We start from the raw sequence: 23,632 nt of genomic DNA, 5'->3' as shown, positions 1-23,632 counted from the left end.
CCCAAACCTCTAACATGCTAGACTGTTAGAATGCCAGTCTTAAAAACAGAAAATTCATTATGTAAAATTGCATTGCCGTAGCTGCTGATACAACTCACCATATGCCCTTCACTTAAAGCATGACATTCATAAACAGAAGAGAAAGGTAAGTTACTCAGATACTATAAAAACTGAAATCAAACATACAGGCAATATCTGGAGTACAACCACCTCCAAATTATTTCACAGACTTTCCTCTTAGCCTAAAAATACCCCAACTAAAATCGTAGGAAAAAAAATAGCAATACTTAACTCTTATTTTAAAAAGCATCCAGTTGTCTACAAGTCTTAGTTACTACATTTTTACCAATATCCTTAATATAAAATCTTTTTCTTTTCTTATTAAAATGCACCAGAACGAATATACAGAGCCAGAAACAATCCTGCCCCCCAATAAAACATAGATGTGAAGCTGAGGAGGAAAAGCCACATTCCAAGACTGAGTTCTGTCACCCTTAAGTCAGAAACAACTTCAGTGTAACTCCAGATGATGAAAGAGAACAGCTAAGTAGAAAACAGCCACATTAAACAGACTATAAATACCTGCTTAGATAACTCTTTTGTGCTAAAATGGAGCTGCTGTTCAGCTGGGGACTTCAACTGCATCAGCCAGAGAGGAAGAGGCCCTGGGATCCCTATCAACATCACCAATCTCTGAGACAATACACTTGTAATGTGAAAAGCTTAAACATTATTTTAAATAAATAAAATATTCTGATCCTTCTCTAGAACCCTAGTAACAGCTTTAGACATGGGGTAAAACTCTGTGACTTTCCTTTTGCATCCTCTAGGATGAAAAGCAAATACATCATGTTTGGATAACACCAAAGACAGAGGATACAGGCAACCTCTGCCCCGTAGCCTCAGCGACCAAAGGTCAGACCTTTCCTACATCCTAAACAGCAACATCCAAGAGGAATGTAGAAATCTCACTCCACAGACAACATTCATGTTTTAACATGCTGAGTTTAACTTATCATAGAGATTCTGTAGCTGAAAAAAAAAGAGGCAGGGAATGTGACAGGGCCAGAAGGAACTAGAATTTCAGGATGCCATTATGTCTGCGTATCTTTTTTGTTGGAAGAGATCTTAATCTAGTAGTAATATAAAGCACATACTTGAAACTAAAACCTAATGACATTTGTCAGCTCTGAAAGGCTTTTTGTGCCAGATCAAATTTCCTTTTTTCATATTTAAGAGTCAAATGCTTTTTCTGAAAGTAGCATATTTTGCGAAATTTTTACCGTCAGCTTTCTCACACTGAATTACACAAAGGAAGCCAGAAGCTAGAGATATGTACAATGAAGATTTGCAGTAAATTGAAACCTGAAGTTTCCATCAAATGCTGAACATCCAAAGTTGGTTTTTTTTTCTGAAAACCTGTTTTACATTTATGCAAACGCAAATTACATATAATAGCTGTGCTGAAATCCATTATCTTCCCCAAAGCAACCAGAAAAAGCACTTGACATTCCTGCTCTTTTAACCTACCATCCTTGTGCTCTAAAAAGACTATCTCCACTGTTACAGGGGAAAAAAAAAACATTTTTCTCAGTGAGAGGAAAATATGCGTGGATAACCTACATCAAGCAAAAAGAAAAAGGAAACTTTGACCTGTCTAATAAGCAGCTTGGTAAGTCTTTCTTTTTCCTGTGGACAGCAACCCTATAAAACCTGTAATCTTACAGACAAAACAGTCCTGAAACTACTAGCAGCTAGTAAACAGCACGTAAGAGAAAGGGCTCTTGTGTCACACAGGACTACACTGATAGACAAGCCCATGACCTACAGGATTGCACATAACCTCTACAGAGGTGAAGAAAACATGGACCTTACTCTGTTGGAAGATACTTGAAAAAAATCCAATATAACCCTTTAGTGAAAGGTATTGCCTTCGGTACAGAACACAAATCAACCACTTTTGCAATCTGCTGTAGACCTAGGAATGCTGGCTTTGTATCACACAGGAAACCTGTGGCAGGGTTTAATTGGACCAAAGAGGACTAGATTTTATACCAGCCCCACAACATCAAGATAAAATATTCTATCCCTGCAGATCTTACTCCAAGAATATGCAGTCTCCCAGTTTCTTAATGAAAAAGTCATGAGCCCTTAACAGACATGGGAAATCAGGTTCTGGGTTTGGATTTGGACAGTGTGCGGGGAAGTGGTCGTCTAGTGAATACCTGGAATTGCCAATTGCTTAGTCAGCAAAGGATGCAACCCAATTACTCTGGAAGTTAAGGTAACTGCCATGTTAGAGAACTCTGCAGCAGACCTGATTTCATGCAATATCTCTTATTCCCCCAATTTAATGGGAAGATACAGTTATTGCATGACCTTCAATCAATCAATCAATCACAAAATGACCTTCAATCAATCACAAAATAGTTTCCTGTATTACAATATATGGTGATTGTAGGATGATGGTAAACAGAAATGTAAATTTGCAGTCAGTCTACAGCTGCTTTGCTCCAGCTTAGCCTGGCAGCTGTGAATCTAGTCCGTGGTACTCTATAATTTGTGCTGCATTCCTATGCAGGCACAGTATTTTTTAGCCACCACAAGCTCACAGTGAAGACAATGGTATGCTGCAAGGTCTTTGTGATTAGTAGAGATTTCCTTAAGGAACACTGGCTATTTCACACAGCATTAGCACATTTTTTGAGCATCAGTGGTAGTTTCAGACCAGAAAGTAAAGTTCTCAAGAACAATATTGTCTGAGGAAGTTTTCAAGTAAATTCATAGCACTTGAAGTAGATAAAGACTGATACTCTTTAAAACCACCACTGAGGGAAAAGTTGCTCTATACATTCATGTGTAATGAGAAATACCAGTAGGTCCTTCATGTCTAGAAAAATCATCATACTCAGTCATTTGTATCCTGCACATGTGCTCAGCTTTCTGGACTCTTAGTTTGTTAGCTTTTCATTTTCATGACATTTCTCTGCCTTCTTCACCTTGAGGTAAATTGTTACAGATGAAAAAAGCAGTTTCTAAAATACAACCTTTTTCTGCTCATTAACTAACTCATAGAGAACCTACTTCTACCCACTTCTGGCTATTGCTAATGGAAGGCCTGGAAGTTGCAAAAATCAATGGGGCATCTTTTATAAAAGCTACTTCTCTGCAAAATAGTGATTTAGCCACAGGTTTACCTTTGGGGGTCTGTGATACAAGGACCTTTCACCTAAACTAGCAGCCTGATACAAAAACATCCCTCTTATCCTCTCAACACAAATACATTTTTTGACAGCAGATCTGAATTCTGCTTCCCTCCAAAGACAAGGCACCATTCCGCCTGTTAGAATTCAGTCCTTTGTAACCTGGACATCCTTCATTCATCACTGCAGTTACTGAAATGCTATGTATGTGTAGAAATTATACCTGTAAATAGTCCAAAACCCCCATTTCCAAAAGGATCTAATATGGTCACCAATAATACCCCCAGCATCATGTATGATGTCCACCAATCCACAAGAGCTGCATAAAGTGGAAAATACTGGTATCACTGTATGTATGGTGAAAACTAGACACAACAACTTGAATTGCTGGAGTTCACAAAACCTTTCAAAAAAAAGGTATTGGATTTTTGAACTCATTCTACCAGTGAGAACACATTTCTTTCTGTGAAGTTCAAATAGTGATCTTACACAGGTAAACAGTACTCTGCTGTTCCACTACACTGCGTTGCTGAAGTTCCTATTCTTTCTAGAGGATATTTTCAGATAATTTCACTACATGCTACTTTTTAAAGACCAATTAAAGTAAAACATTGTAGTACATGCTAAGGTATTTTTGCTCTGAAATGTGGAAGTTTCAATTGTGTGGCAAAAGAACATTCTTATTTCTTCATATGGATCTTATTTCATTCAGCTGAAGATTTATCCACGTAAGAAATTCTTCAGTTCCACAGCAAGGGCTCTACACAAACAGATGCTCATTAAAAAAAAGGTACCTTTTCAGCCTCTTCACCAGTCACCGAACTTTCCTCTGCTTCATCTTTAGTGATCAAAGAAATTCTGTCTGAAAAAAAAAGACATATAAAAATATCATTAGAAGGCTTCCCAAAACTTACCTAATGTTAGAAGTGAAAGAAGTGTTTCACGTTCCAACTTCTGAATGTGTCATCATCACCAGCAAAAAAAAGAGTATTGCTCAAAGGAAAATGTGACTTGCATAAATGAGTCAACTATGATATAAAATATGATATAAAAATAAATTAATGAGCATATTCATAAGCTTGTGGAAGTATCCATTTAGGAAACTGCTAATATTGTGACAATCAAACTAATGAGACACTAAAATCATAGATCACAGATGAAATGCTGACAATCTATTCGAAATTACACTTTTAGTCTTTCACAGCATGCTCTTAGGTCCTCAGAAAATATTAACTCCTAGCATTCAGACACTTGTGCTGTAATTACCTAGTCTGACTACCAAAGTACTGGTCCTGCCCCACTTTGCTCCTTGCTTGTGCCAGCAGCACCACCCTGTGCAGTGATGTCCCACCCCTCCCCAAAAAAAACATTGAAGAAATCTCTATTTCTTTTGACCCCAGCGGTTTTTCCAGTCTAGCTCATCACTTGGCCACACAAATGCTTGTGCCTGAAAAAGCAGCTGTGGGTGTGAGAGCAAAGAATAGGAGACACATAAAAATTTCAGCAGCAGCATAAGCGTATTATCACCTTCATGTGCCCAGAGAGCCACATGGCAGGGGTTTCATGAAACAAAGGAACTTGTCAGACAGATCTCCCTTTCTTCTGAGCCACTAACTCATTAACTTACATCCATCCTCTTTTGGTGACTGCAGTCACTCACGACAAGGCCCAATGCACACCACATTTGGTAGAAAAGACGTGACAGGTGATGTGGCAAGAAGGAGAGAAAACAGGACTTCTGCTCTTGGTAGCAGCAAGTAAAAAGCAATTTCAGCTGCCTACTGGAGCAGCCAGATTATGCATAAAGCATCGAGATTTCATTTCACCATGTTCTTAAAGGAAGATAATCTATGCTGTATGAAAATATCATCTCTCTTTGTGTTTGTTTGATTTTTCCCTCAAAAATGTACTCCAGTTTGTCAAGAAGTCTGATTTATACTAACTAAAAATTATTCATGGCTTTTAAAAGACCCAAGTTTGCTGTTTTCAAAGTTTATTGGTTTCTTTTTCCAAATTTATATGGAGGAGGTCCCCTACAGCACTACTGAATATAATATTCTTGTCAGTGTTGTCCTGTGCCAGTTTTTTCACATTGTTAAACAAATTCCCATCCTGTATTTCAAAGGAGTTGGATGAAGAAGACATTACAGCACGTCTGGAGTTCACCACTTTGAATGGTACTATACAAAAGCACATCACTGCATTTTGTAGCATGCACCCTTAAGAGATACAGGTGGGCATTTAACATTTTCTTAGCATTGGTTCCATATAAAAACAAGAGAATGATGTAAAAGAATTTTTTTTAGGCCACTATGTTTTGTATTTGTGAAAATGTTCCTTTATTTATCTCTTGCATAGTCTCTGAATGTCTTTTAGAATGGCACTGCCTTGTATCACCCAGTTTAATCATACGTAGGTGCCATATCACCACATATTCTGCCCTTCAGGTTACTTAAATACAAAATGATCAGTGACACACTTCAACGCTATCTATGACGTCTTGGAAGCTTAAACTGCAAGAATCTTTTTATAGCTCTACTGCATGAGTTTTTCCCATTTATTCTGAAAATTCAGCTGAAATTGCGTCTTCTTCTCCGTACCCCATAACATTTAATTTGTGTTTCTTCTTCCACAATTAATTTACCATTTCAACAAGACTTGGCAGTGCATTATGAATAATGCTGATATGAAACTATTACTGCAGAAAAGGAAGCTGCAACATGGAAGTTGTTAGGGTTTTTTTTTTTAAATAGGCTGCAGGAAAGAAGCATATCAAAATGCTGCAGTGGGGTTAGTCTAAGTGCCCCACTGCTAACAAAGTTTTCTTACTTAATGGGTAAATGTATAATACAACGAGAAATTGTCTAATTTTTTTGAAATGCCATCCTACCTTGTATCATGATATCCCAGAAATCAGCTAACGCTTTATCTTCCAACTTTGATTTCAGGGCCTGCAGAAAGTCATTAAAGCACTGCACCTTGGACAGCTGAAAAAATAGAACAGCAACTGTAAACAAGAAATACTAAAACTACTAAAGAGCACTGCAAATTTAACTCTTCATGAAGTCATTTAACACAGTGAACACAAAAGTCTGTAGAATTTGGTTTTTATTTCTATTAAAAGCATGAGTTCTAAGGAAAGGTGAGCCACAAAAACTGCCTTTCAGAAAGCTAGTAAGACTTTCTTGTAATTAGCCTTGTTGAAGAAGAAAATTGTAGGATTACATCTTTTCCTTGCACAAGCATCAGGTCATAAGCCTTCTGTTTTATGTTTCAAAGAAAACAAACAACAGCAAGTAATACCAGAGATGCTAGTCCCCATTCCAGTAAGAATAAAAACCCCCATAAAATGCAACTCTATTTCTAAAATTTGAAACATATTTAAAGTTAAATTCTTTTTGCTGCAGCAATACATTTTCAAGTTTCTAATACAGAAAACAGGCCCATTGTGCCTTTAATTTGAAAGAGATAAGAGTATTCACACAATAACATTACCTTCATGGCCTCCTCTCTAAAGACTCTGATACAGTCAATCCCTTTCATGTAGTACTGTGAACCTTTATTTTCCAGGAACTGATCAATGCGGTTTATCAACTGCTGACTCACTGGAAGACAAGGAGAAATCAATCAATCAATCAATCACAGAATGCACACTCTCAAGGAAAAAAAACCCCTTTTCTTTTACATCTCTCTTTTTCTACTCCACAGGCATCTAAATAGTTAATCATACCCACACTGCCTCAAGCTACACAAGTTGATAATTGTTATCTAAGCTAGTGACAATTATTTCAGCCTCTCTGGAAAAGCCAGATATACTAGGAAGAACCTCAAGCATGCCCAAGGTATACTTTTCCCTGAAAGCCTAGAAAAAATGCAGTGGCCTGATTTGTTTGATAAAAATTTGGGATTCTAAAGCTTAGGGAGGTTAATGTTCTACAACACAAGCATATTCCCTAAACATCCTTTGCAATAGATGCATATTTCAATAAAAGCATTAAATTTATGAAAAAGGTAAAATAATGTCAAACCAGCACGTGTAGGGTGATTGCAGTTAAAAGACGTTGCTGTTATTGACCTCACCGTATGTCTTGTCTCTTGTACAGGCAGTTTGATAATTTTTCATCAGGGCAAAGATGTTACGATTACAGAGATTATAAACTGTGCGTGCCTGACAGAAAGAAGTAGAGGTAATCAGTGAGGATGTCTATCAAGGGAGATTAACAGCATTGTTGCCATTGAGGAAAAAATTCAGGAAAGCTTTCTGAACAAGTCACAGCATCTGCCTGTCCTGTTCTTGTACTGTTAAAGACCAGTTAGTGGATTAGCAGAACCTCTCCCCTGACCTATAGCCCTTCCCAGCTCCAGATGTTATGGGCATAGATGTCACTTCAAGTATCCCAGCTATGGAAGCATCAAAAAAGAAAATCACCTGCCAGAGTGGTGGAAGAAACAAGAGGTAAAAACATCAAGAAGGAGACATTGTTTAAGTACTGTGTTCCACTCTGCTCACTGTGAGCATGCACAGCACTGGCTGTTATATTATTTTCTATTAAATGCCTAATTGAACTGAATCTGAAGGACAACATCTCTGAATAGAGTGAAACAAGGCATGTTTGATATTCTCCCACAAGCTTTTAACGGTTTCTAGAAAAGGAGGCAGATAATGGTTCTGCCCAACAGCAGCTGCTGCACAAGAAAGTGCTAAAGTGACTACAGTGCCAGAGGTAATCAGCTCACTGTATTTATTTCATCAGTAGCTGACAAACTAAATTGAAGTCTCACCACTTAAGCTTCCCAAGTAAAGTCAGTCCATTTTATTCATGGTTAATGATTTTCTCATTAAATGTTCTAATTTCTTATGAATTGCACTAATAAAAGCAAGTCCTGCTGGTGTTTTCAGTGGTGGTGGTGTTTTTTTTAAACACTGCCTTCTCATTGATGTGTTAAATTAAAACCCCAGGCACTATGAGGGTGCAATAAAAGTCTTTATTGTCAGAATGATTCCAGCATACTGTTTGAAATTATCAGATACTCTACTACTTCTTTTGCATTTAATTTTTTTAAATCCCTTTCCATTTGATTGCCCTGGCAGCCATCAGAAAAAAAACCACTTTCTTGCTACTGACTGTGACGTGCCTCCTTTTGAAACCTGTTGTAAGGAACCAAAGGAAACCTGCAATGTTTTACCAGGCACTGAGAGTCCATAACACATGCAGCAAACAGCTTACATGGTAACAGTATTTAAAGTCAGATTCCTCTAACATCCTGAAATAGCTTGGCTAAAGAGTTGTTCTGTCCATTGGGTTTCCCTTAAATGATAGGCCAATGATTGATGAATCTAAAATAGATAAAAATTCCTATGTTCTGATTAGACTACCAAATTACTTCAGGGGGCCAAAAGCTATACTAAAGACAGTAGATAAGGAAATTCTTGAAGTGGTTGCTGTTCCTTTACACTTCTAATCCGAGAACTTTGCTGATTTCCTGCTGCCTTTTCATTAGTCTGAATCTTTGGGTCTGGATGCTGCAAAAAATAGATGTCCCTGTTTTTGGAGCAAGGCATGTTCTGCATAAAGATGTCTTTTTAACTAAGCTGTGATAAGCATTAACTCTGATGTGTCCCAGACAAATCTCAGGCATTGAGGTTTTGAAGAGCAGGCCCTTGAGTCACAAACTGACAACCTATTCAGGCCACTTCTGTGTAATTATAACTTTTTTCTTCTCTCCCAACTTCCTCATTCCACACACATTTAAGGAAGTGAACTAACAGACTTCTACATTTTGCATTAACTGGAATTTCTAGAACTCCTAATAACCACCACATTCTGCAGAACATCCCAAGAAATTTTAATCTCCTCTTTCCTCCTTCTACTGTACCTGACTGGTTAGATAACAAATATAGTTATTAGGGGTTGGAGAACTGCAGGGGAGAAAAACCCATGGAATTTAAGATCTTCCAGTTCTAGCAGAATTTAATCCCTTCCCCTCTGGCATTCAGATACATTTGCTACTCCAAAATACATTCACCAGTGCTGTCATTTTTTGTGAAATACGCCACGAACAATTATATTCACTTGTTATCTCTGAAAAGCTACAGTACAAAAGTGCAGTTATATTTTCATGTTTGTTCAGTTCAGCTCTTGGTCTTGATTACTATACCAATCAGATGACACAATAAAAATAGCCAAAACTGTCTATTATTACAGTCCAAGTTCAATTCCTTGGGGATTTTTTTCCCCCTAAAAAAATGAAGCAGGTTAAGACAATAATTCTTCCTTTAGACAAAAGACTCCCGTTGTTAATCTTCTGATTTACGTGCTGCTCGTGGCAATGATTTGTATTCATGGACAGTGCTTAAAGTACGATTCACTGACAAATCAGTTAAAACACCTGATAATTAATTTTAAAATACTGCTCTGTATCATCTTTCTAGAACTGAAAAGAAGAAAGAAATTCTGAACTGAAAATGGTACTAATTTTTAAGGACCTCCTTCATCTTTAAGCCAAGAAATAAGAATTTTAAGATCAAGTTCTGTTAAACTACTCCAATACCCTATGAGGCGCTGTTCAGTTTTGAAATGGTGTCTCTAAATGTCCTGTGGGTATGGATCAGAATTATTTAGGCTGGATGTCTGAAGGACGTATGACCCAAATCCCTGCTAAATACAGGGTTCACTGTGAAACAGGTGGCTCAGTGCTCCAGACTTGAGTTCCATGTAGCTCCTAAGATGGAGTCCCCTTTTCTGTGTTTGAATCCCATCATTGTGATCTTTATTATCTTTTTCCCCACAACTTCTAATTCAAATTCTGTTTGTTGCAACTCAGAGCTTTGAGTCTCAACCAATCACTGTGCTCTTCAAAGACAAACCTGGCTTCATCGTCTCTGTGAAGATCTACAGAAAACTTCAAAGTGATTCTATATACTCAAGTATTTGGTTTGCAAAAACTCTTTTAATGACTGAATCATTTTCATCAAACCAGTCATTGCATTTGGCCTGCCTAGCAGTAGAGTATGAATAGTCTCTGAAACACACAAAAACATCCGGTAACATAAAAATGCAGACAAACCGCAAAAACATGCCAACAAAAAATGAAATTAAGTATTAGCTTTTTTAAAAACTATCTTAGGTCCAGAAAGGTAATTAACTATACTTATTTCAACAGAAAATCTTGCAATAAAATATCATCCTTGTTCACATGCAGTTACTGACTCCATTAACTACATTTTTCTAGAAATGCCTAGGAATAAAAATATTAACAAACTTACTATAAATATAAAACTGAGAACTTAATGCAATTTGTCTCTGGACATTTTTTCTTAGTCCATAAACTGCTGAGCTGCCATTGCAGATTTCTCTCCCAGATGATAATCGGTAAAATAAAAAAGCTTTTTCAGCCACAGGATTTCAGACATCATGTTCTCAGACAGAAGTCCTGTAAGATGCAATGAAATGTGGCCTATAAACTCACATAGAAAATTTACAAATCAAAGAAAATACTATGCATGTGTCAATATCTTTTTCTACTCCCCTGATTCTATCTTCTACAGAAGCCTATGAAAATACAACCCAACACATCAGACATGTTGTGCTCTCCAGAGATGCAGACATGCATCTCCTTCAAATACAAGAATGCAAGGTTTGCAATACACGCAAACCTTCAAATACAAGAATGAACTGGTAGTCACATAGCTACTCCTTTGGCATTACAAAGATGGCAAGCACTGACTGCATTTGAGAGTCTTCTCTGAAGCCACAACAGTGAAGAAACTCATTGGGAGCAATGATTAGATTCTATTCAGGTAAGCTAATCTATTTTATGTGCAGTCATTGACAAAAACGTCAGAAGCTGTTATGAGAAGACATCTCTTTGTGATGACTGTACACTTGTGACTTGCTCAAAATAAGATTCTGCATAAAATGACATCTCTCTGGCCAGGAATGCAAATAAGAAAGTAAGGATGTCTAGAGGGGAACACAATTCTAGTTTCATGAGCATCAACGTTAATCAGCAAGCTGATACCATCAAACATAACTCACCATGTAACCCTTAAGCAGCTCCCTACTGTAATAAATTACAAAGTCGTCAGGTAAAACCAAAGTTTGTTATTGTTTCAGGAATTGAGCTGCCAGTCCAGAAAATCTATCTCTAAGACCCTTACCAATCTGAAAATCTTTGATTTTCTAGAGACATATATTCAGGCATTAGTGGCCCAGTTCTCACACAGCATCAGACATGGACTAACTTACACTTAAGACTTCTGCTATGAAAAGTATAAACCCTGATACAAATCCCAGTGAAGGCACTGCAGGAAATGTAGTGGTACCTATTTTCAATGATAAATATACCATCAGGACTTCCTACAAGCTTGTTCAGAAGAAAAAGAAAAATAATCCCCTTGCCATCCTCTGGTACTGCTACCTTTATAATATTGGTGTGGGTGTGCCATTAACCTGCAGCTTAATTAAAAAGCTAGTGTAGTGTCAGTGTTTAAAGTACAGCTATTCCTACTGCTACAACTTCTCTATCTACTAAAAAACAACCCACCTCCAATCAAACATTTGAAAGGTCCTTCTCCTCCCTGTGGAAGGACTGCTGTTACTTTAAAAGGTGAATGTAAGCTCTATTCAGTTAGGAAGATATAGTAGATGTTTTTTTAATACAAGAAAGAAAAACAGAATGCAACTTAGTAGTTCTCCTGTCTGCATCCTGACACATAAAATGCTACCTTTTTTACAATGAAGTATTTGAATGCCACGGATTAATCTTTTCTGCAAAGAAATTTTGTATTTCTTACATTCTAGCAGGGGGAAAAAAGTTTCATCATTACATGACATAAAATTATATTAAAAAAACTCTTTTGAACCACTGAATAGTTTTAAGGCAGAGTTTACTATTTACACAACCAAAGTGCAATACAGCAAGCCATTAAAAACATGCCTGCAATGTTGAATGTGTTAAGCTACCTAAAAGGCTCTAAAGCACAAAAAGGATTATCCAGAAGAAAGAGATAATATGCAAAGCATGTTTTTATTTATAGTGGCTTCTATCTCTCCTTTAAATGGGTGACTGCACTACATTCTGTTTAACTACACCTTATCATTACAGAGCAGATTACATAGAATAAAAGCAAATTGCTCAAAATTTCATAACCTTCCAAACATGTACTGCAGTTATCTCCAGCACAACTACCAAGTGGACATACTTAAGCACTCTTCCTAGTTAAACCACCTTCAAGAGTAATCACTATACTTATTTCTGCCTTAAAGCTTTCCTACATGATAGTATTTATCACCATAACAAAGTAGTCAACTGTTTCACAGTTTCTGTATTCTAATGTATTGTACAATGCTTTTTTACTGCATCTTAATATATCTGAGATTTAAGAACACAACTCTAAATATTTTTTAAATAAGTAATTTCTTCTGGATCGAATGAAAAATACATGCAAAAAAAGCTAGCTAGCTGGCATAGAGGTCTGGAAATTCTGGAGATAAATAGCTACGTAGGTTTTAACAGATGGTACCACAACTCAATATGCTGCTCAACACACTCCTCAAACTACATCCAAAAGGACCAAAGGCCTTGTTGAAATACCCAGCATCTCACTTAAGTACCTCTGCAAATCTTTCTTTGAAAAGGAATGCGACATTAGTGGCTATTTGGTAGATCAGGTTTACCCTGCCACAACCTTCAAATTGCCCATCCATCTTGTGCATTCTTTTTAAGACACCTTTGGATTATATATATCTTTGTATAGCTACTCCAGGAGGGAAATACCATACAAACAAATGATAATTCCATTGCATTTTCAGACTTAGGCCATGCAAGACTGCTTGACCTGTGCTTTGTGTTCTTCTTCATCTCTGAGAAGAGTCAGCGTACACAGAGTCTCCTCTCAACTTTCAGATTACACATACTAACTGCTTATTCCACTCTGAATTCACCTGTGCTTTCTTTCACTCACAAGCAGTAAGAAATGATCTTTCCATGTAAAGATTTAAGTCCCAGGCATGAGAGTCTCTCTTTTGTTCATGGAACTGTGCACAGCCAACAGCCCTGCACTTCAGGCCAGAAAGATCCTAGCAATGAGAAGCTGGGGTTCATTCTGAATGAGGCAGCCAGTGAATACCAAGGGATCTTCTGTCACAAACACCTGAGGGGTTGCTCCGGTGCCTCAATGTAGCTGTCTAGTGCCTTCTTACCCAAACACAGCTACCTAAGACTTTTAATTGGGGAAAGAAAGTATTGACAAGGGAATTACAAATGACACCTTCCTTGGCTGAGTGGCACTACAAGCTAACCTGTAAATTCCACAGCAACTCACACTGCACTAGAAACTTATGTTCAGATAAATGGATTGCATTTACTGAACCCTGAAGGTGCTACTAATATAATTAAGATAGACAAAAGTCATTTACCATCTTTGAAGTCAGCATTTTTCTTCCTCACCAGAACTCGGAAGTCTTCTGCTGGGTTAACGCTGCCTACCTAAAAAAAGTACAAAAACCAATTCAACTGTCTGCCAATATTCATCTCTTTCTTCTTGTCAGGCAACTAGAATCTTTAATATGAAAACAGAAGCTCTGCACTTCTCTGCATTCAGACTCACAAATGCAAGTACTGCACAGTACACCTGGCAATGGTTGGTTATGACATGAGCAAGATGAACTCACTCCGCTGCACTGTTACAAGTTGACCACTTCTCTGGTGCTGAGAGGACAAAAGCACAATTCAGGTTATCTGCTAGCTCAGTTTTGAGATCTTCTGTAGCACAGACCTCTTAGACCTCCCTAATCTCACCAGATGCTTAGTGTGGAGTGGGAGCTCCCAGGCATGTGGGTACAGAATCAGTGGTTTGCTACCCCAATAGGATCCTGAAAATTAAAAGCTTGCACTTAAATCATCTAGGCTTTCTGGCACAGTCTGACATCTTAAAGCCAAAGCTCTAAATGGGCAAAGTGTAGAAACCTTTCAAAGGAACTAAAACCAGGTCAAACATAAATAAACACTGAAAAATAGATGCATTAACTTGAGGGGAAGAAAACTAACAACCCTACATTGCTTAAAATTTCCTATCAGCAATTGGAATTCTCCTAATTTTTGAAAAATTTTTATGCTTTGTTGTCAAAATAACTCATGGACCTTTCATTAAGTTTGCTTGATCTTGTCATGTTTCTTTTAAATCTGGCAACGTCACTTTTCAGGAAATATCAGAAATTTATATTAGGAGTGCAGAACATTGAAATCTTTTTAGATTTTAAATATTTTTCTAAGTATCAATAATGCATTTTTCAAAATGAACCTTAAAGAATAGCACATTGGAAAACAAATGATGTTAGCTCAATATTAATTATTTTTTTAATAATAAGAAAACATCAAATAAAGGAAGGTGCACAGTTATGACACAGGTTTCATCTACCCACAGAATTAAGTTAGAAGTTGATGCCTTTTCCTGGTCTTAAAATCAAGAATCAAACACAGTTAGAAGGAAAAAAGGGATTTTACCTTGGTATTTATTTTAAGGATCTTTAGGTGCATCACGTCCAGGTTGAATGCACCGAAATGCCCACCACAATGCACACCCCCAACAGATCGGGTGTAACATTATAGGTTTTACTAATTAGCATATCTATCAAAGATTCCCCAATGAGAGGCTCAAGTGAGCCCCCCTCCCCAAGGAACCTTCCCCTGGATGGTTCTATCTTGGTTTACAGGATGTGTTCTGGAGAGGACCTTGGGGTCTGGGGCACACTGATCCCTAGCTACAAAGCTTCTAAAATGTTTAGTCTCCTAGCTGAATAAACAAGTCCAAGAACGTAGGCTAAAAACCACCAAGAATATGGAAGTTATAAAAAGGTATAAAAGGGGTATAAAAGAAAAGGCAAAAAATCATCATGGTATTAATCTAGTGGCAAGATTAAGCCAAATTTCTGATTTAGACCCCCAATTAATGCAGAGAACAATGTCTAAAATCACAGCAATACCTTTGATTAAATACACAGAGGCAACATCTATGCAGAAGATATGAAAGACAGCAAGAACAAAATTTACAGCCACTGAGCTCCAATTCTGTTTTCTGCAGATCTTCAGGCTTTCCTTTTAGAGTTCTAAACACCAGGAGAGAATTTTGTCCTAAAATATCCACAACTGATAGAAACTTGTGCTAACACTTGCCTAAGGGCAGAGAAAGTTGTCTTTACAATCTCTAGCAGCGAGTCTCAAATGTGCAAGTAGATAGTATTTCAGTCACGTTTCAGCTAGAAACCTTCCTTTTATCAGGAATTCTGTACATTCACTATAATAGACTTAGAGAATTAATCTTCCCCTTTAATAATCAGATTTGTAAAAACATGCTTACAGAGGTGATATTGCCTTCAGCAAGTTTCATGATGCTAAAGCTTCCTTCCTCATCTTCAATTTTTGGTTTCTTAAGGCTGGGTTCATCTTCGCTGCAAATGAGAAGGACAAAAATGAATGTAAATTGTCCTGCCTACTAACTAGGGAGTCAGTAAACTAATGAAATATGCGCTGAACTAAACTTCATTACATAACTGTTCCAAAATCAACACTTAACCATGCCTCATTTTTCCCCCAGGCTGCACAAACCATACAGTAGAAACAGAGATTAAACTTTATCTTAGCATAAAGCAAAGGTATCACTGTTGAAGCTATGAGATTATTCATGCTTATTTCAGGTGTGAATTTCCTTATACAGACCTTCTTCACCTTTCTAAATACAGAATATTTCCATTCACTTTATTTGGAACCTCTATGTTGAGTTAACCTTGGTAATTTCCAGTATATAATGTGGCATTTGGTATTCTCACTAGATTTTCTTCTAAAATGAAATGTCAGTGAAAATTTACCATTTTAGTAAGACATTAATTTACTGTTCAATCACTAACTGCTAGCTCCTGTCTTGGAATTTATAGCTAATACAAACCTGTTTACACAGTGGCTTTTGAGTCTAATGACCCCTATTCTCCACCAGTACATGAGAGCTCTGTAAACTTCCACTTATATTTGTTAAAACCTGCTAGACAAATTCCAGCTAAGGAGATCAGAACTCTTAGGACATTTTAAGCTACATCTCAAAAGACTATTTATTATTTTATTTAAGCTATTTATTATTTATTATTTATTATTTAAGCTACATCTTTCAAAAGACTATCTATTATTTTAAAAAGCTAATTGTGATTTTGGGCTACTTTCTTGCTTTGTCCTTAGAGGTAACATACAGCAAGGTATACATTCAAACTAGGAACTTAATTCTAACATCTAACATGCTACACTTTAGAGCACATCTCAGCAACACAAGAAAATCCAGACAATCACAGAAGGGGAAGAAAATCAGATGCTGTCAGGCTACTGACACAGACAAATTGATTTCGGTTTAAGAACAACTGAAAGCTACTCAGCAACCCAAAGGGCAGGATTGCGTTCAAGGAATCCCAAAACAAAGTAACAAGTTTTTCTGAAAAATTCTACTGTTGTGAAAAGAAGAAACTGCTTGATGATGAAGGGCAAAGCCAGAGATCCTGGACCAGGAGCCATTTTTCATTCTACAAGATTAGAACTGATTGCAAAAACGGCATTACATGTTACAGAAGCAATCAGCTATTAGAAAGAACTTGTGGAGTCTTCCTTTTTGCTTTCTGTAGCACACTCCTCCCCTATTTTACAATCACTGTCTATCTCACTTTGTTTCAGCAGTCTTCTCTGTCCTTTACTTAATTCTGTCACTATCGAAATGAAATCCCTTCTCCTCAGCAACTCCTGCCATTCAGCATAACCTTACTTATCACTCTAGGAGAAATGATGACTTTAGTTATGCCTAAGGACAAGGATAGGATACCTTTGCTTCATTCTCAGCTCTGCTGACTTTCTGGCTAACCTTGAACAAGTTGCTTGATTGTTTTGAACAGCCAGTGTGTCTCTCTGTAAAAGGAGAAACTAATACTTATCAACACCAGAGAGTTTAGAACCTCTACTGGAACCAAAAATCTTGTATATTGACATGGTTTGATGAAAGGTTGTAAAAAACAACAAAAATTCTCTTTTAGATTATTTTCCTCCAGAAGTATATGGCAATCAAATTTCTTCTTTTTCTTCCTGCATTATTTTTACTGATTCAAAATGCTTTGGGATTGGAGGAAGGAGAAAATAAATGATGATACTGCATTTAACATCCTAGGACCAAATCTACAGTTGTCATTAATCAGTGCAGCACAGCAGAAACTAATGAATCCATAGCCATTTATACCAGCCAAGGATCTGACATTTAGAATATGCACTGATTAGCAGTATTTTTAAACTGCAAAACGTGCAATTACTATTTGGGAAAAATTAATAAAATACAAGATTAATTTAAAACACCCACTTCTACATTAATATAGAAGCCTCTCACATCCTACAAAGATGGATAAGGTAACAGCCTCTCCACAGCCAACATAAGAAAGAAAAAGTAAAATGTCTTCTATTTTGCAGGAATTTTTTTAAACTAAATTATTTTAAGCAGATCTTAAGCAAAAGCGACACAAATGAATACTTAAAATCTCTATTAAGATATCATGCCTATAATTATGCTGCTTTAGTCCCATCAGACCTTAAAAATTAACAGAAGAATCTGGTCAACATGATGACAGGAGATACAAATCAGTTTTAGAACACAAAAATAATGGTCAACACATCTTCTAGACAACTTTTCCCAAATACTTCAGTGCAACCTATACCTGAGTTTTAATAAGCTGAATCTCATAGAACCATAGCATTTATAATCACAGAATGGTTTAGGTTGGAAGGGACCCTTAAGATCACCTACTTCCAACGCCCCTGCCATGGGCAGAGACGCCTCCCACTAAACCAGGCTGCCTAAAGCCCCATCCAGCCTGGCCTTGAACACTGCCAGGAAGGGGGCATCCACAGCTTCTCCGGGCAACCTGTGCCACTGCCTCTGCTGTTTAATATTTTCCTTAGTCACTGTTGCAGAATGATGTACTTTTCTTTATCTAGTGAATAAATTAAATCATCTCAGCTTTTCCCCAAACACAGAACAAAACCATACAGTTAAGACTGCTGTTGTAGCAATGATAAAATACTACCAGTTCCATTCATTGATACAGCAATACCATTTTTTCTGCATTTTTTTGAAAATCTTACTATCATTCATTCTTCTTTGCATAGTTGAGTCTGTATCCTTTCACTTCCTTTACAGATATTTTTTTTAAAAATCATTTTAATGCCCTACATCAATTTCTATCTAAATTACTTTTAGAGAGGTGATAAAAGCAGCTGTAAAGGAAACCAGTTTTTAAACAAAATAGATTTCCTTCTTGCTTGCCAGATGCTTTTGGGAAGATATCTTTTAAAACAACTACCAGTAATGGGTCACTGCTTTTTGTTTAAATTCTCTCTCTAGCTTGTTTGAGCCCAAATTTTTTACCTTGTATTTCTAAACTGCCTCTATCACTTTTTAAAATACACATATAAATGTACAGATGTACATAAACCCAGAGAAACTGAGGCACGGAGTAAGGAAAAGAGAATTCAATCAGTAGGAATTCACAGACACACCAAGGCAACAGGAACACACTGAAATCAGCAGCAACAACAAAAAAAAGCCAGGTGTTTCCCAGTGTGTAGAGAGAAATGTAGTCATTAGTCTTAAGCAGCAAAACGAGGAGTCCTGTGTCATGTCTTCCCAAAGCAAATATGCTGAGGAGGCTCTACCTGACCCAAAGTAAAGGATGTATAACAGCTCAGCTAAGCAAGAGCTCAAAACACCTCAAAGATGTCGTTCCTAGTGCTGAAAGGACTGAACCTAAAATGACAGAACAAAGGGAGAAGGAGCTAACTGAGAACACCCCAACATTTCAGGGACCTACTAGTTATATTATAGATTTCAATAAATTAATTTCTAAGAACCAGATTTTGTTTGAGCAAATTGATTTGGCAAGGGTGACAGTACCACTGCAGTAGCAATTTAGCATTTATTCTTCCCATTTGCAGCAAAAATAAACTAAGCACAGCATATTCAATAACAACAAAAATACCCTGTCTTAAAACTGTTCAAACAGTAACTGTTCCAGGAAGAGTCCATAACAGCTTGATTTTTTTGAGACAACCACATTAATTGCACAGCAGATTATAATGAAACTGCTTTTCTTCTGATATTCAAAATGAAAGCTAGAGAATTACCTAAATCAAGCATGCTGAGAAGAAAGGCTCAACTTCATGGTTAATTGAAAGTTCCATGGCATTTATTCTAAACTAAATTAGACCCTCTCTTACTGATATTTGAACTGTTTTACAACCAGCTCTAGGACAAACTGTCTGACCAGGAAACAGGAAGCAATGCAACAGGTTGTCCAGAAAGGGTGCTCAAACCCTGAAGTTTTTCAAGGCCAGACTGGATGAAGCCCTACTTAGATCTCACTGATGGTCCTGCTTTGAGCAGCAGGTTGACCAAGCAGCCTCCTGTGGTCCACTCCAACCTGATGGATTTTGTGATTCTGTGACAGCAAATACAGACATGAGGAACTTACACACTGGTTCCTAGGGTGTCCTACACTGCAAGAAATTACCACCACTATTCACAAAACACTCCAGACATTCTGTGACAGCACAACATTCTCTATCCATCAGCATTTTTTCCAGTGTGGAATTCACTGATTTTCCATTCAACGACTCTAAGCCTGCTTCATCCAGCAAAAACAACTTGAAGTGTAAAAAACCAAAAAGTTTCCAAAACATCTGTAATACTTCTCCAACTTACTTGTCTTTGAGGATGTCTTGTACAGTCTTCTCTTCTTTTTTCTTGCCAACTTCCTTTAGGGGGAAAAGTGTTTTTACTTTTTCAAGAGGAGCCTGACACCTTTCTCTTACCACACAAGGCATCTCCAGCATTTCTAAAAGGTGCTGTTCAATTGGCGGCAGTGGCTTATTGGGGTGAAAAGCCTTGTGCTGCAAACACTGCAAGAAACAAAACAGTCTGACCAAAGTAAAACTTTCAATTATATTAAAAACTTTTAATGTAATGCCTGTACGCCTGACACCATATGGTATGTGCAAAATATCTTCCATATTAAACATACTACCTTTGTATTGCTGAAAAATATTCTGTCTCTCAGTGGATTGAGAGTCTATGATCAACTGTTTAAGGAGATTATTAATGATATCAAACAAGAATACTGATGCAGATGAGTCTTCCCACACTCACTGGAATGAGTTCTATAAAAACTATTAGAAAAATCCCAGGAATGAAACAGTCATCTGCAACTGTTCATATTTTTAGCTTCACTCTACCTTTAAAAAGCAGTTCTATTATAAAACAGTCACACAGGAGAGATTTCTAAACATTTCAAAATTAAGTAATGAGATCTATCCCAACCAGACATTCCAGTTATTGTAACAGTTTAATGTGCCTCCAAGAAAATATTTCTTCCTGGTCAATTAAACTCAGTATGCATACAGGAGGAATGTTCACCAGTTTAAGAGCAAATGGAAAGAGAATACTAAACGTGCACAGGTGAGGCACAGAATATAGGTGTGTTTGGAACTTAGCTTTGAAAGGAGTAGGGAATGAAGGGGCCTGACAGATGCACAAAGCTGGAACAGATGGTGAGAGCTACAGAGAAGGATTTTTCACCCAAGTGTAGAGTCAGTGCACACAGTCAGGGAGCCAAGCAGAGGGGGAGAGACAAGGTTAATGAGGCAGGCTATAGAAATTCCATGGAGGGTTTTGAAAACAAAGTAAGTATCTTTACAATTTTGTGAAGTGTAGGATGGCAGTAGAGAGGTATACGCATTTACAAATATACACACAGATACCAATGCATGCACACAAACACATCAAAACATGTGATGTCCACAGGAGACAAATTTTTTCCATGTCCATTGTACTGGGTGCATTAGACACCACTGTGAATGTAACTACTCAGTAAACTAGGAATACAGCAGAGACTTGCTCCTCTGTTGGCTGTCAGACATAACATTAATTTAAAAAACAAAACCAAAGCAAATAAAAGCCCCTATTCACACTGGAAAGCTGCCAATAAAGAAAATCCAGACAATATGTGACACATAATACTGATGTGTTTTCAGGCTGCCATTAAGATTCCAGTCCATATTAGAACACACTGTCAAAAGGAGGCAGTTGTACAAGGCTACTGATTTGGAAACACTTGTAATGATTTAAGGCACAATTATTTTGAAAGAGAGTAAAAGCATTGCTGGAAGCTGCAGTAATGGCTCTTTTGATACAAAAAAAAACCCCCCAATATAAAACAACATTAGGTAATTGAATTAAACTGATGAAGCAAAAAACCTAAGTCCCCTGTTATGCCTATGTTTCAGGCTTTTGTAACTGAACTCTTCATGTGTGCAGCCAAGGAGCTGAGCAGACTGAGTGGCCACAGCATCCACTTTTGCTTTTAAAGTTGATGACTACCTCCAAAACCTGAGATGGCAGGTACTGTCAAAACTCAGGTGCTAAATGGAGACTAAGTTAAACAGACAACCTGGAGTTTCTAAACCAACAGTCCCTCTTAACCTTGCTTCCCCTTCCTTCTGCATCCAGCAAGAACCACTCCTACCTTCACAGCTAAAAGGCAACCCACACTGTCACTGCCTTCCAGACTCACTGTTCTATTCATGCACGTTGTCAGCAAGGCACTAGCTCCTGATTGCTCTTCCTGATTTCCTTACATTTCCACTTTCAGGGACATAGCCAGCTTTCAGGACCAGGGGTCACACCAAGATACTGGTCAATGGATGAAATGAAGTGGGCTTCATATCACTAATTCTGTGAGAAGCAATGACAAATGTACACCAAGAGACCAACAGGTCCATCTCTGTTGAGCAATTTGTCTATTTGGCTAGCAAATAAAATGCACTGCATTCCCCAAATGTCTTAGGTGCTTCAAATCCCTGTATTTAAGAGGGACAATTTAAACAATAATGTTGGAAGTCTGCCACTACAAAAGCTACAGAAGATCACTTAGGTTTTTCTGGAAGCAAGGAATAAAAGTCGGAAGTCTGGATATAGGATATTCCTCATCTTCCACTCCAGCAAGCATTAACTACTACTTTTCACCCACTCTGTCACTTCCTGATGTCTACCACTACTTCCAGAGATATAATTTAGCTTGATGTTTTTGTTTAAATTCTGGCTCTTGTCACTTATCATTCCAAATATCTTCATGAGTCAACAAAGCAAGGAAATGAAGTAGGAGTTCATCCTTTTCTTCTGAGTTATTTTCAAAACCATTTATAGGTTCTGTTCAGCCCAATCCACTTACTGGCTACAGTCAAAAGATGATGCAGAATTTTTCTACATAGTTCTTAAGGAACCAGCAGTGCCACTTGGCCTAAGAGCAAAATACTAAGAATCTGGAACATTTTTGCAGCAAAACAGAGAACAACTTACATAGATTAATAGCAATTTTGCAGTAAACAAATGGGGCTGTGTGTGGCCAAAAGAAAGCACTAAGACACTGACAGTTTAGGGTTTTCTAAACAGCAAGGACAGAAACTGTATCCTACCCCACATATTCAAACAGTCAACAAATACTTTTTCTATCAGTAGCATTCACCCTTACAAAATCCTACTATCCTCTAAGGAAATTGGCAAGTTGCTCAGTTACTCTCTTCCAGCAGCAATTGAGTCAAGTGCCAGAACATCATCATCGCATTGTTTCAGAAGACAAATAGCACACCTAAAAAACCATCTTTCACTGATAGGTGAAATCCACTAAACCAAAAGAATGTAAAACTCCATCTAGCAATATAACAGAGGAAATTCTATGCCCTAAGTGTTTTGTTCACAAGCAAAGCCATATTTGTAATATCCAAGCTTAACAATCCTTCCTAAAATAAGAGTTGTGCAGAGGTCAGTTTATTTTAAGTTCTTGCCCTGTAATAACCTCCAACTGATCAAATCTTGCATTCAGTTACACACTGTCTTGTCAATATGACTGGCAGAACTTGAAGAGAACGCCGAATTCTTCGGGTGTCAATCAGAGTAGGATTTGAAGACAGTGGGTTTACATGTGATCCTGAAACACACATTGACCTTCAGATCCTTTGGTTATTTTGACAACACTGAGGAAGGCTTTGAGAAGCTAGGGTAAGTTTTCTTAATTTAAAAAAGTATCCTCTTCCTACCTGTAAACTGAAATAAATCATGTGGAATTGCTGAGATATGATGAACATGATTGCTATAATACCATTTTTGGTCAATTTTCAGAGCAGAGTCACACATTCAATATGTCTCCATGGTTCTGTATACAGTACAATTCTGCAGTTGCTTAAACTGCAACATAATTTTCCTTATTTTTGAATTTGCTGTGTCATTTTTTTAACACTTGAATTCCAATGTATAATTAAGTCTCTCATCCTCATAGTTGCAATGGAAGTCTTTGTGATAC

The 23,632-nt window shown here is 37.4% G+C and overlaps 1 protein-coding gene across 2 annotated transcripts in view; it reads right to left on the bottom strand.

Annotated features, from left to right (window-relative positions):
- The window catches only part of XRCC5 (X-ray repair cross complementing 5), a 50,249-nt gene that overhangs the window by 3,106 nt on the left and 23,511 nt on the right, over positions 1 to 23,632 (bottom strand). The window contains exons 14-19 of one of the 2 annotated variants that reach the window (XM_039555282.1): positions 19,981 to 20,177; positions 15,565 to 15,655; positions 13,625 to 13,694; positions 6,699 to 6,808; positions 6,094 to 6,190; positions 3,998 to 4,065 (exon numbers count right to left, since the gene is read on the bottom strand). In XM_039555282.1, coding sequence (XP_039411216.1) covers positions 3,998 to 4,065; positions 6,094 to 6,190; positions 6,699 to 6,808; positions 13,625 to 13,694; positions 15,565 to 15,655; positions 19,981 to 20,177 — 633 coding nt within the window. Of the gene's footprint in view, positions 1 to 3,997; positions 4,066 to 6,093; positions 6,191 to 6,698; positions 6,809 to 10,470; positions 10,638 to 13,624; positions 13,695 to 15,564; positions 15,656 to 19,980; positions 20,178 to 23,632 lie in introns of those variants that run through there. The other variant, XR_005602365.1, reaches the window with a different exon arrangement.

This window comes from Corvus cornix, chromosome 7 (assembly GCF_000738735.6).
Source record: "Corvus cornix cornix isolate S_Up_H32 chromosome 7, ASM73873v5, whole genome shotgun sequence".
In the NCBI taxonomy this organism is placed as follows: Eukaryota; Metazoa; Chordata; class Aves; order Passeriformes; family Corvidae; genus Corvus; species Corvus cornix.
The sequence above is the reverse complement of the archived record's forward strand: the minus strand, read 5'-3'. Positions and strand labels throughout refer to the sequence as shown.